At 38.7% G+C, this 15,337-nt stretch overlaps 1 protein-coding gene across 3 annotated transcripts in view; it reads left to right on the forward strand.

Annotated features, from left to right (window-relative positions):
* The window catches only part of LOC116255768 (peroxisomal nicotinamide adenine dinucleotide carrier-like), a 64,756-nt gene that overhangs the window by 34,464 nt on the left and 14,955 nt on the right, over positions 1–15,337 (forward strand). For all 3 annotated transcript variants that reach the window (XM_050078384.1, XM_031631754.2, XM_031631755.2), the window contains exons 7-8: positions 13,985–14,053; positions 14,139–14,249. In XM_050078384.1, coding sequence (XP_049934341.1) covers positions 13,985–14,053; positions 14,139–14,249 — 180 coding nt within the window. The remainder of the gene's footprint in view (positions 1–13,984; positions 14,054–14,138; positions 14,250–15,337) is intronic.

Consider the following 15,337-nt stretch of genomic DNA (forward strand, 5'->3'; position numbering starts at 1 on the left):
GGGGGAGGAGGGGAGAGCATGTACCTGGTAGTGGGAGAGAAAAATGTATATTTCACTTAGTATTAAGGTTTTTTTGAATTTTTTTTTACTTCCTTCGTATTTCCAAAAGTAGACCTATTTTTTATGTGTAACTATCTTACTTTCTGAATCCTCTTTTATTACAATAAGAGGCTACCATGAAAGAATTTTCTCGACTTTTCAACACATAAACCCATCCATGCACCCACACACGCACACACACACATATATATATGTTGCAGCGGAGAAGAAGAGAGTGAGAGAGAGAAGCTGCCGTGAGATTGAACTAAAAGAACCTGTTATTACGATAACCCTTATCTCTCTTATAAAATAGATTAGGGTAAAAAGGGATTTACAAAATAACTCAATGGGAAATAAGGAAAATATTAAAGAGATCTTATAACTCTTTAATATTACAAGTAACCTCCTAAAACATAAAACTTTTCTTATTCAACACTCCCCCTCAAGCTGGAGCATATATATTAAACATGCTCAGCTTGTCACAACATCTAGAGAAATCACCAATAGGAAGAGCTTTGGTGAAGATATCTGCAGCTTGATCTTCTGAAGGAACATGAACAGTGGCAATAGTTCCTGCTTGAACGAGATCCCGAATGTAATGGCAATCCACCTCAATATGTTTAGTTCTTTCATGGAAAACTGGATTGCTTGCAATGTGTGTGGCTGCTTGATTGTCACAATACATCTTCATGGGAAGTGTGATTGACACACTTAGGCTGGATAACATGGATCTAGCCCACGTCATTTCTGCTGTTGTTTGAGCCATAGCTCTGTACTCGGATTCTGCACTAGATCTTGACACCACACCTTGTTTTTTGCTTCTCTACGATATGAGATTGCCTCCCACAAATACACAAAATCCTGTGGTAGATTTTCTGTCCTCTACTGAGCCAGCATAATCAGCATCACTATAGGCTTCCACTTTCAGAGTCTTGCCTTTTGTGAACAAAAGGCCTTTGCCAGGAGAAGATTTCAGATATTTAACCACCATCAAAGCAGCATCCCAATGAACTTTCCTTGGTTTTTCTATAAATTGACTTAGTTTTCCCACTGCAAAACTAATGTCTGGTCTTGTCACGGTAACGTAGAGAAGTTTTCCAACAAAGGATCTGTAAGATCTAGAATCTGATAGAAATCTAGCACCAATATCTGTAACCAGAAAACAGCACTCATGCAGGAAGATAGAGATAGAGAGAGAGAGAGAGAGAGAGAGAGAGAGAGAATGAAAACAAGAAGAAACTGAGGAGAAGAAGCCGTAGCCAAAATGGTTTGCACGACCTCTATTTATAATCCCATTTCCAGAATTCTAAGAGTCTCCAATCGTAGAATCCTAGGAGATTTCACAAGCTCCAAGGACATTAATTACATCATAGAAACCTAAGAGACTTCACATATTACAAGGATATTAACTACAACATAGAATCCTAGGAGACTTCCCATATAACAAGGATATTAACTACAACATAGAATCCTAGGAGACTCTTCACATGTTACAAGGACATTAAATATCTTAACACATTCTACAAGGAGGTGGAATCCTAAGAGACTCCTCTTCAGTGAAGGATTTATATTTTAACACCCTCCCTCAAGTTGTGCATGGTTTTGCACCATGTACAACTTGCCTTTTAGAAACCAGAATCGTTCCTTTGTTAATCCTTTTGTAAATAAGTCTGCAACTTGTTCATCTGTACGAACATAAATAGGCTGAATCTCCTTGTCTTCCACCTTTTGTCTAACAAAGTGTTGATCAATCTCAATGTGCTTTGTTCGACCATGTTGTACGGGATTAAAGGCAATGTTAATAGCGCTTTGATTATCGCACATTAACATTGATGTTTTAATCTTTTCTCCAATGTCTTCTAGCAAATGTCTAACCCATGTAACTTCAGCAGTACCTGCAGCCATGCATCTGTATTCAGCTTCAGTGCTGGATCTTGCTACTGCCTTTTGCTTTCGACAACTCCAAGACACAAGATTACGTCCAATGAAAATACAAAAACCAGAAATAGACTTTCTTTGATCGGGATCTCCAGCCCAATCTGCATCTGTGAATGTCATAAGTTGATGTCCAGTAGTTATATTTTCACTCTTACCATAAACTAAGCCATCTCCTGCTGTCCCTTTAAGATATCTTAATATTCTTTTGACAGCATCCATGTGAGTATCTCTAGGTGCATGCATAAATTGAGATACTTGATTCACAGCATATATAATATCTGGTCTAGTAAATGTAAGATATTGAAGTGCCCCAACAATACTTCGATATTGCGTAGGATCTTCATATAACTCCCCATCTTGAGCACTTAGTCTTTGATTTAGAACACTAGGAGTTTCAATAGGCTTACAATCAGACATACCTGACTTTTTCAGCAGATCCAACGTGTATTTCTGTTGTGTCAATGTGAGGCGATTATTGTGCCTATCAATCTCCACTCCAAGAAAGAATCGTAAATCACCAAGCTCTTTCATTTTGAAGTTTTGCATCATCAAAACTTTAGCTTCTTCTATGTGTTTTTCTGAATTGCCTGTGATAACAATATCATCAACATATATAAGAAGTAAAGTAAATATGTTTTCCTTTCGATAAATGAAAAGAGAGTGATCTAGAGGACATCTCCGAAAACCACATTCTTGAATCTTGCAAGAGAAACTGTCAAACCACGAACGTGAGGCCTGTTTAAGTCCATAAATAGATTTTCTTAGTTTGCAAACCCATGCATGAGAGTCTCCTTTCGTGTATCCTGGAGGTTGTTCCATATATACTTCATCCCTTAAATCACCATGAAGAAAAGCATTCTTCACGTCCATTTGATGTAGTCTCCATCCATATTCAATTGCCAATGATATAATCACGCGAATTGTTCCCATTTTGATCACAGGGCTGAATGCCTCATCATAATCTTCTCCATATTGTTGTGTAAACCCTTTTGCTACTAACCTTTCTTTGTGTCTTTCTATGCTGCCGTCAGGTTTGTATTTAATTTTGTATACCCATTTGGAGCCCACTACGTTCTTTTCGTGTGGCCTTGGAACGATCTCCCATGTTCCACATTCATGCAAGGCATCCATTTCTTCTTTCATAGCCTTTCTCCAGTGATGTGATTTTGATGCTTCATCAAATGAAGTAGGTTCTTCCTCCTTGCCAACTTTTGCCATGAATAACTGAAAATCAAGTGATAAAGAATCATAGCTAACCCACCTGTGAATGGGATGACGAATGCGTTGGGATCTTCTAAGGTGGGGCATGTTGTCTTCTTCACTGTGAGCATCTCTGTCCCTTAGTCGTCGACTGTAGATAAGACCCGAATACCGATGTGCATCGTTGCTCTGTTCTTCATTATTGTTTTCGTGATGACTTGATGACTGTGTTGGATCTTCTTGATTTTCACTTTGGTCCATATCCGACGGTTGTATTGCTCTCTCTGAATCTTCACTTTGAGGCACATCATTTTTTATAACAGGATCTGCATTGAATAACTGTGTACTGGTCCAGGGATCATAAGATTCAATGGTCATAGGCATTTCATTTGTATTATCAAAACTATGTTCATCAAAAATGACATTTCTTGAAGTTTTGATACGTTTAGTTGTTGGATCATAGCATCGAAAACCTTTATATTCATCAGCATATCCAACGAATCTACATTGAATAGCTTTGTCTTGAAACTTGTTCCTCAAGGCAGCATCAACGTGAACATAGCATACACAACAAAAAACCTTCAAGTTCTTGTAATCAGGTTGTTTGCCTAAGAGTGTAAAATATGGCGATTTAGACATCAAGAGTGTCATAGGCAAACAATTTATTATATATACAGCAGTATAGAAGGCTTCAGTCCACAAGGAAATGGGCACATTAGTATCATGCATCATGCTCATGGCGCTTTCAACTATATGTCGATGTTTCCGCTCAACTACACCATTTTGTTGTGGTGTGTAAGGGCAGGAAATTTGTCTAGTTATCCCTTTTTCACGTAGAAATTCAATAAAATCAAGCGAGGAATATTCTCCCCCTCCATCACATTGAAAATGCACCACATTGGATGAAAATTTAGTTTGAATCATGGCATAGAAGTTTCGAAATATGTGAGGTATTTCTGATTTGTGTTTCATGAAGTAAATCCAGGTGAAACGTGAGTAAGAGTCAATGAATAAGACATAATATCTTGACCCAGACATGAAATCAATAGGGGCTGGCCCCCATACATCAGAAAAAATAGTTTCAAAAGGTTTGAAAGCCCTTTGATTTATATTATGGAAAGGTAAAACATGACTCTTACAAAGTCCACAACTTGAACATTTTTTGACACTTGAAGTAAAAGGTAAACTTGATCTTGGAATGAGACTATCTGTGACAAGTTTTTCAATGAAATGTCGACCACAGTGTCCTAGCCGACTATGCCACAAATCAGACTCCAAAAATTGGTTAGGGCCCCTTACTTTTGATTGAAAATGGCAAGAACTTGGCACTGATGACGCATTATGAGAAAGAGAAAATGTTTTCAATCCTATATCAAAAGTGGATGAATCCTTGGGTAGACATTCCTTGAGGACGTACATATTCCCTTGACGCTCCCCTCTAGCGAACATTTTCTTCGTTTGGAGGTCCTTGACATAGACAGAAGAAGGTGTGAATTCAACAGAAGAGCTTGTATCATCAATGAGTTTAGAAATGGATATGATGTTCTTTTTTATATTGGGAGCAAGAACAACATTAGACAGTGATAGAGACAAGGATGACAATGGAATATGTGCATTTCCAATATGTGTAATAGGATGAGATTTTCCATCACCTGTTATAATGCAACTTCTACCGTAATGAGGGGATAAGTTAGTCAATTTACCTGCATTTCCTGTCACATGGGTAGCTGCACCTGAATCCAAGAACCATTCTCCCTGCTCATTTTGCTTTATAGTCATCTTTGAGAATGCGGTCATCAATAGCTGTTGCATATCTTCAGCGGTGGATTTAGAACTTTGTCCTCCTTGTTTATAATCATGTCTTACCCCTTTGTTTTTATTTTGAGGATTAAACCAACATTGTGCCTTCATGTGTCCTTTCTTGTTGCACTGAAAACAAATTGGTATTTTTCTTGAAGTATCCAAAGGAGACATACCTTGGTTATGTGGTGTTGGTAGAATGCCACGACCACCATGGTTGGAGTTCCCATGGCTCTTACCAAACTTTACATTCATAGCCAACACATTTTGGGAGTTTCCTTGATCAGTCCTTTCAATGACTCTTTTCATATTCATTTCATGTTGGAGAAGTTTACCTTGTAGTTCGTTGAAGGAAGGCAGAACAGGAAGGACCTCAAGAGCTGTAATAAAAGCATGATAATCATGCCCAAGTCCATTCAAGGTTTGCTGCACCTTTTCCTTATCAGAAATGTTATTCCCTGAGGCAGCAAGTTGGTCTGCGACGGCCTTAATACGCCCCAAATAATCCATGATAGACGTTGAACCTTTGCTCAAATTCTGAAATTCTTTCTTTAAGTACATAATTCGAGCTTCTGATATTTGGGAAAAGGTATCAGCAAGGGTTTCCCATAATTCTTCTGCAGTACAATCATCAGAAACTGAAAGTAACACTTGTTGAGATAAAGTGGACAAAATATACGCAACCAGACTTTGATCACGTCTCATCCACATAGCATGTTCAGGATTGTTGTCTTCATGAACAACAATAACTTCTCCTGCCTCATTTTTTATTTCCTGTAAGACAGATATTGGTGGAGCCTTTGTTGAACCATCAAGATGTCCAAAGAGGCCTTGACTTCTTATGAAAGGCATGATTTGCCTTTTCCAGATCAGATAATTCTCATGGTTGAGTTTTTCGGTAATAAGGTGAGAAAGAAAACTTGAGGACATGCTAGAATGCGAAAGGTTTTCCATGACAGCAGAAAGGAATGGTATATAGGTAAAAGATGAGAGGGAAAGAAGACACGATATAACAAGATGTGTCCTTGGGTAAGCAAGAAGAAAAAGGAACAAGAATTGCGCAAGAGAAAAGTAAATTCAGGATAGAGACAAGATGAGAAAAGAGTTCTAACCAGATCAGACCTGTTTGGGCATTTCGTTTGGTAGAGATAACGTAACCTGGCGCTCTGATACCATGATAGAAATCTAGCACCAATATCTGTAACCAGAAAACAGCACTCACGCAGGAAGATAGAGATAGAGAGAGAGAGAGAGAGAGAGAGAGAGAGAGAATGAAAACAAGAAGAAACTGAGGAGAAGAAGCCGTAGCCAAAATGGTTTGCACGGCCTCTATTTATAATCCCATTTCCAGAATTCTAAGAGTCTCCAATCGTAGAATCCTAGGAGATTTCACAAGCTCCAAGGACATTAATTACATCATAGAAACCTAAGAGACTTCACATATTACAAGGATATTAACTACAACATAGAATCCTAGGAGACTTCCCATATAACAAGGATATTAACTACAACATAGAATCCTAGGAGACTCTTCACATGTTACAAGGACATTAAATATCTTAACACATTCTACAAGGAGGTGGAATCCTAAGAGACTCCTCTTCAACGTGCTGGTAAAGGATTTATATTTTAACAGAATCCACTAATTCTGTTTGGTCATCATGAAGATGTATACGTGGATTCATAGGTAAATTTGCCGGTTTAGCTCCTAGCATCCCTGTGTCCTGCAATAAATCAAGAACATACTTCCGTTGAGAGAGAACAACACCCTCCCCATTGCGAGCAACTTCTATTCCCAAGAAGTATCGTAGAGGACCCAGATCTTTCGTCACAAAGTGTTTTTGAAGAAACAGCTTTGCATCAGAAATTCTTGATCAGAATCACCCTTCAGGATAATATCATCAACATAAACCACGAGAACAGTTATACCTCGGGAAGCCTTCTTGATAAACAAGGAATGATCAAGAGGAGATCTCACAAAGCCACACTGTGAGACTACCTCGGAAAACTTGTGAAACCACGCACGAGGACTCTGTTTGAGTCCATAAATAGCTTTCTTCAGCTTGCACACTTTTCCACACTCCCCCTGTCGTTCAAATCCCGGTGGTTGTTGCATATAGACAGTCTCATCAAGATCACCATACAAAAAGGCGTTTTTGACATCCAGTTGATACATGTGCCAGTCATGGTGGACAGCCATAGAAATAATAAGACGAATGGTTCCCAACCGAGCAACTGGAGAGAAGGTCTCAAAGAAATCCACACCGTAGGTCTGCGTGTAGCCCTTAGCAACCATTCGAGCTTTGTATCGTTCCAAAGAACCATCAGAATTATACTTAACTGTGAATACCCACTTTGAGCCAACAATATCACATCGAGGAGGAGGATCAACAAGTTCCCAAGTGCCCCTCTGCACTAAGGCATCCATCTCATCTTGCATAGCCCGTCTCCATTGGGTGTCTAATAAGGCCTGCTGGTGACACGTAGGAACTGTATGAGCAACCAAATCATGAATGAATTGTTGCATATTCTTACCAACCCCATCAGTAGACACAAAATGAGATATAGGATGTAAAGTACATTGCCGTCTGCCTTTGCGAAGAGCAATAGGTAAGTCTTGACAAGGATCAGAATGAGTAGGGTTATGCGCTTCAGATGTACTTACCTCCTGAGAAACGGTTGGCAAAAGATTATGAGAAGGGTCCTGTCGACGTGTGTAGACCAGCGGTGGATCACGAAACTTGGACACAATAGACGAAGGAGATTCAACAGGGAACGACTCCAAAGGAATAGGAGGAATAGGTAGTGGGTCTGGAGACCGTGGCATCTCAGTAGACATAGGAGTGAGGCTATAATAAGGTTGAGACTCAAAGAATGTGACATCCGCACTGATATACTCTTTTTGAGTCAAGGGATCAAAGCATTTGTAGCCTTTATGGTTTCTGAAGTAGCCAATGAAAATGCATTTAATGGCTTGGGCTCCCAATTTGTCACGTGTGGGTCCAAGAATATGAACAAAGCATGTGCAACCAAATACTTTGGGAGCCACTGGAAACAAGGATCTTTGTGGGTGCACAAGTTTAATGGGGATCTGGTTATCAATGCAGGATGAGGGTAAACGATTGGTTAAGTAGCAAGCAGTAAGAATAGCATCTCCCCAAAAATATGCAGGGAGATTAGTATGAAGCATAAGGGAACGAGCCACATTTAAAAGTTGACGATGTTTTCGCTCAACTATTCCATTTTGGTGGGAAGTATGGGGACATGTAAACTGAGGAGAAATGCCATTATCTGAGTAAAACTTCATTAAAGTAGATGCCTTAAACTCAAGAGCATTATCAGTGCGAATGTTTTTAACAAGAATACCAAACTGGGTCTTTATTTCAATAATAAGATTTTTGAGAGTACATACGACTTCAGACCTTTCCTTCAAAAGGAAAACCCAGGTGACTCGAGAATAATCATCTACGATGACAAGAAAATAACGAAATTTTGACCTACTAGCAACTGTGCTAGGACCCCACACATCAACATGAAGAAGATCAAATAGTCCACAACTGGACGTATTAAGACTCGATGAATAACTATTATGAGTGTGTTTGCCAAGTTGACAAGCTTCACACTGGAACGACTCTGGTAAGGAGAGATGTGGAAGGAGATGACGGAGCTTGGAGACAGATGGATGACCAAGTCTGAGATGCCACGGGATCCGACAGGAAGTAGATGCCCCCTTTCTCATAGCCTCCACCAATCGTCTTCCCAGTTGGCAAGTTCTGAAATGAACATAAACCAGGGTCAAACGTAACACGACAATGTAAATCATTAACCAATTGTCCGACAGATAACAAATTTGTGGGAAACTTAGGAGCATATAACACATTGGGAATAGTCATAGATTGAGAGATCTTGATATCTCCATATCCCATAATGGGTGACAATCTACCATCTGCAAGTCTCACATGACGTATCTGAGGTAGTGAGTGTAGCACAGTAAACATAGAAGGCGTACTACAAAAGTGCCTCGATGCCCCTGAATCAATAATCCAAGTAGTACCTGTATCATGTGAGATAGTGTCAACAGACATAGCGCTGTCAGTCATAACTGTGGAGGCCGATGGCTGAGTAGATCTGTGTGCTAGAAAGTCCTCATACTCTGACTTATTGATACTCACAGTCATTGTCTCAGGCTGAGAAGAAGATAAAGACTCATCTACTACTGATGACGCTGCTTGGGCCGCTCCAATAGAAGACTGTAAAGAGTTCTTCCCTAGCTTTGATGTAACATTTCTGCCTAAGGATGGCGCTGCAGTAGGACGACCATGTTTATCCCAACATCTTTCTTCCAAATGACCTATTTTCCCACAATAAGTGCACTGAAATCTCCCCCGACCTCCTCCTGACCCACGGCCCATGCCTCTTCCCCTGAATAAACCGCGTCTACGTCCTCCTAAAGCTGCTAAGGCAGAGGCATGGATATCACTGGTAGGTGAAGAGAGGGTCACAACAAGACGACTAAGCCTGTTGTAGGCTTCAGCTAGATCAGGGATTTCTGCTCCAGTCAGCATCTGAGCCTTTGCTACTGCATATTCAGAGGAGAGACCCTGTAGGAATTTCGCAACCATAGACTGTTCACCATGGGTCTTATAACATGTTGGACATGGAGGACGTAATGCTTTAAGTCGCTCAGAGATGGACTTAAGGGAAGCGAAGTACTGAGCAAGACTTTGGTCACCCTGTTGCAGATTAAGTAGTTCCTCCTCTACCTGCAATATTTTGCTAATATTCCTGTCATTCGAGTAAGTTTGTTTCAAGAAATCCCACATTTGCTTAGCCGAGGTGTAGTATGCAATAGTTGATACAAGGTTGCACACTATTCATGATCCATGACATGACAATATTATTATCTCCCTTCCATGAACTATATTTTCCACTCTTTTCAACAGGTTCGTTTTCTTCTATAACATGCTCCTTTTGATGTCCAATCACAGACATCATAAACACACGAGACCAAATCTCATAGTTAGATCCATCTAACTTTACAGTAGAACCATACGAAAATGGATTTCCTCCACTTTTAACTTCATGAGAAAAATCAGATTTATTACTTTCAGCCATCATAAATCTGTCCACAAGAGATCAACCACCAATAGCAAGAGAATATATATATATATATATATATATATATTTCTATTGAAAAAGAAACTGATCAACAAGAACAGACGTCCCACACGGCAAAGTTAGATGCGCAGAAACAATCAACCTGCTGTCCAACTGTTGACAGCAATACCACAACAAAGAGGACTGCAATCTGAAGACAGTAAAACGCTGCTATCAGCAAGCCCACAACTGAAAACGAATCCCCACTGTTTGTATTGTTTGCGCTGACCAACGACTTATCTATTTATGCATCTAACGCTGCTGTACCACAGCTTATCCTTCACAGATCATGAATAACGACAGCAAATAAAACCATCAACATAAACTTGCCATAGACGTCATAGATAGCAGTCCTCCACTTGGCTGCGTTGATCATATAACATATCAAATCATAGGCGATTAATCAGCGCAGACTCCCACACAGCTGCGATACTATATACACTTCTGAAAAAAAATCCACGGCTGGAGTCTATTCACGCATCTCTCCTAGCGTGAATAGACTCCTCCACACTGTTTCGTTGCTGGAAAACAACAACTAGAATAGGCGAGAGGTGAAGGAGAAAGAAACGGAGGAAGTAGAAGAGATCAAACCTGAAAGGAGACGGAGGATCGCCGACGGTGTGCGTCACGTCCACGCGCTGGCTGTGTGCTTCAAGTCTCTAGTCACGTCCGTAGCTCTGATACCATGTTGCAGCGGAGAAGAAGAGAGTGAGAGAGAGAAGCTGCCGTGAGATTGAACTAAAAGAACCTGTTATTACGATAACCCTTATCTCTCTTATAAAAGAGATTAGGGTAAAAAGGGATTTACAAAATAACTCAATGGGAAATAAGGAAAATATTAAAGAGATCTTATAACTCTTTAATATTACAAGGAACCTCCTAAAACATAAAACTTTTCTTATTCAACAATATATATATATAATAAACGGGGATTCAGAAAGTAGTGCTATAGCGTATACAACATATATATTGTTATATATATACTTGTATAACTGTATTTACGTATACATATATAACGTATTATGTATAATATATTACATATTGTTATAACATGTAATGATGCATGTATATTTTACGTATATACAACATAGTATGTAGTAATATTTATTACTACATTATATATATTACTATACGTTATACATTATCATATGTATGGATTTATAATATATGAACTTATATTTGTATCATATATATGTGTATATGTATATTATACGTAATATATTACTTATATTTGTATCATATGTATGTGTATATGTATATTACATATGGTATATATTTACAAATACATATATCTATTTACAAATAGATATATGGAATAATGCTGCTCTCGCATTAAGTTTTTGGGAAAATGCTGCACCCACACCCAGACCAACACCCATAGCCACACCTGTTACAAATAGATATATGTATTTACAAATACATATTTCTATTTACAAATAGATATATGGTATAATGCTGCACTGGCACTAAGTTTTCTGGAAAATGCTGCACCCACACCCAGACCAACACCCATAGCCACACCTGTGTGACGTAGAACCCCATGTTTTAGGAAATAGATGTTTTTCCTAGAGAATTACTACCAATCAACTTCTCGGACCAGTGATCCTGCACTGATGCGTATTGATGAGAGAAACTTAAACTCAGGTTTGTTATAAGTATATCTTGGATATAAAGCCTTCTTTTTCCAAATTTGTGATTCCTTTAATTTCAAAGAAGCACAATTAGCAGTTGAAACTTGAAACACATGAAAGAAAAATTATAGTGCATTTGGGAAAACGAGAAATATTTGAGGTCATGTGAGAAGAAGCACCTAAATCAAGTATCAAGGACCTTTACCATTAGGAAATGATGTGGACATGGTAACACATGTAACAAAAACTTTAAGTTTAAGGGGAGGTTGGATGTCTTGCACAAGTTGATTTAATGGCATTGCTCTACTGGTTCATGATGGACCTTCATTCTTAGTAGATTGAAAGTGGTTAACGTAACAAGCTTCTTCCTTCACTTGGGACCAATGGGTTTAATATGGCCCAATCTTTACATAAGTGATAAATTACTGTTTTTTGTTCCTTTGTCTTGCTCCATCCCTTTATTTTGAAATTTATTGAAGTGGGGATGCTTATATATCTTCATATTACTTCTGGATCATATGGCAAAAACTTCATGTTTTTTATGGTTAACTTTCTTAGACAACATCATAGCCAGACACTGTCAGTTGTCACTAACCTTTCTCATTCCGTATCTTTTCTCCCACTTGGTATAATATCTTCAATGTGTGTGTGTGTGTGTTTGGGGTTTTCATTTTTTTTTTTTTGGGTTGGGTTGGGGGGTGGGGGAGAGGAGATGGTGGGGAGGATGGGTGGAGTCAGAAAAGGTAGAAGAGTAGATCTAATTTTCTCAAGTTCAGGTGTAAGCCCATTCAAGAAATTAGAAGGATGTTCTTCCAATTGCCTTTGCCTCATTTCACTCGCGTTACCAATCCATTCAGGCTCCAAAAGAGCTAACTCAATCCATATGGAATTATTCTGTTATGATCATCTCCATTTGTTGAAAAGTTGATGCTTTTCTTTGGAAAAAATTATGGGGCAATTCTCCTGAAGTATACACTCTTGAGATATTCTCATGCTTAAGATGCCATTTTAAATTTCAAATTATTTGTGTTAACAATTATTTCCACCATGGAGAAGAACCGTGACAGAATGAAGATTTTATATCTCTGATTCCTCAAGTTCCTTATTGTCTTCCTCAAGAGCCATGTCTTTTTTGACACTGTCAAAAGGTCTTCATTTCCCATTTTGAATTTGAGTAAGCTCTGGCTCGACTTCTGAGATTGCACCTTTAATTTACCCTGAAGTCCTTTGCCTTTGATGTGAGTCTTCACATTTCCTGCCCAAACTTAATAGTTTGACCCGTTTAGCTTGAAGCCTGATGAGAAATGAGAATCCCTGTTGGCCATTGAAGAAGAGAAAATGAGTCCATGACAAAAGGGTATTTGACAGGAAAAAGATGAGACTTCAAGTCAGCATTCTTCCCAAGAAAAATCACCTCCGATAGCTTGATTAACCTTTTTCAATTACTTAACTCTGTTACCATGTGTAATGAATGCATATCTAAAATATATAAGCCAAAATAGAAGGCTTATACAGACAATAGTTACTCAAATCACAAAGGCACAAGAAATAGTAGTGCTCAAAGGCACTTGGAACAGTGATTAAAAAAGGTTTGAATTGAACTATGGTTAGCACTCAGAAAGGACAGCATACAATGGGAATAATCCCCTGTTTATATATGAAAGCAGCAACAGGCTAGCCAGTGGACTAGCACCAGTGGCTAGAAAACTCTCTGTTGGGCTCCAAAATTGACCAGATTTCAGAACTGAAGCCGATGAAAAAATAATAATAAAATAACAAAAGGCTACAAAAAGAAATGTAAACATGATCTATAATAAACTATAGCACACACATGCACACCCACACACACATACATAAATATATACATATATTTTACCTAATTTAACATTTCACAACAAATATGCATGTGAAAATAGCTTTGCTCTAGCTATTCATTTCTGCAAATGAGTATGCACTGATGCCTATCTTCACAATTTTAAAGACAAAAAAACATCATTGGCTTAGTACAAGCACATGATGATAGGAAGATTTGGTGGGACATGTAGCAACTTGCTTTGACAGTATGCACAGATAATTTTTGGTTGCACAGAGCTGACATTTAATTTTTTCTGTTGTAGCCATGAATCATTTACTTCAAGGCCGTGCCTTCCACTTTTACTTCTTCCAGTTAAAATTCGTTCTTCATTCTTTGATGATATTTGCACTGCTCAATGGTTTAGGTTCACGAAATTTATTCTGAAGCAGGAGTACCAGGATTCTGGAAAGGAATAATTCCAACTCTTGTTATGGTTAGTGATTTAGTAGTAAACTAGGATTGATCAGAGTTAATGATACATGGTAAATAATTACCAAAGTTTTCTTATCCATATGTAGGTCTGCAATCCATCAATCCAGTTCATGATTTATGAAACATCATTGAAATATCTGAAGGCTAAGCGGCAGGTCTCAAGTAAGCATCAGTTCAAAAATGTCACTGCTTTGGAGGTATATCAGTTTTCATCTTCGAGGACTTGTTGGATAATAGTGTTAAGAAACATAATGGTTAATCTAGGTTTGAAAGAGCGTTACCTCATAAAGAATGCACAAGGCATGAAAGAAAATGAAATTTCAAGAAAAAAGAATACAAATGAATGGGGCATAGTCCTTGCATGGAGCACTAAGTAACACACTCTTGAAAAAGGTTGCCATATCCGAATCGTGTCGGGTGCAGCTTGGGGGCGCTTGGGTGCAGCAACAAACAATTTCTTTTATGTTGAATCATTAATAAAATCATAGTTTGTTAACCATTAATTGTTATTTATGGCTAGTTTTATTGTTTGTAACTTTGTACTATCTATCCTCACCACACCTGCATCGTGTTCATGGTTTTCTGAAAAATGCTGCACCCACAACTGCACATGCACCCGCACCCCACACCTGTGTGAAATAAGTGCACATACAAATGAATGTGGCATAGCTCTTCTGCATATACAGCTAGAACCAAAATCATAGCCACTGGGCTAGTCCAACAGCTAGATTGGCTAGCCATTGGACCAGGTAAATGAATAGGTTGATCTAGCTAATTCAAATGCACCATTATAGGCAAATGCATTTTGATTTAAAGATCACAAATAAAGGAACCTGCTTGTATATATGCATGTTTCTATGTTATGCATAATTTATGTGTTTTTGTATGTATATGCTGTTAAGATATGGTTCGGGTCAAGTCAGACTGACCCATCTTCACCACAGCGGTGGCATACTTGTAATTTTTATTGTTGTTTTGTGTATTTAATTGTAACACAAATTATATTAAGGACAAGGGGCAGGCGCCAAGCCTACGGCCTTTATTCTTCTCTCTCTCTTCTCGAGCAGCATGTTCATCTTCTCGTCTTCTCGCATCTCCTCAAGACTTCATTTGGTGGTTTGGTGATATACATCAAAATCTTGCATGTGCATGTTGTTAGATTATGTTAGAATATGTTGCTGTGGGAACCGGATCCATTCCTGGACCGGTTCTATGGGGCGCGGGTACCGAGGCGGGCTCGGTACCCTAGGCGGCTTCTCCTCTCTCCCTCTTTATATTGTCACTT

The sequence above is a fragment of the Nymphaea colorata genome, chromosome 6, assembly GCF_008831285.2.
Source record: "Nymphaea colorata isolate Beijing-Zhang1983 chromosome 6, ASM883128v2, whole genome shotgun sequence".
Classification (NCBI taxonomy): Eukaryota; Viridiplantae; Streptophyta; class Magnoliopsida; order Nymphaeales; family Nymphaeaceae; genus Nymphaea; species Nymphaea colorata.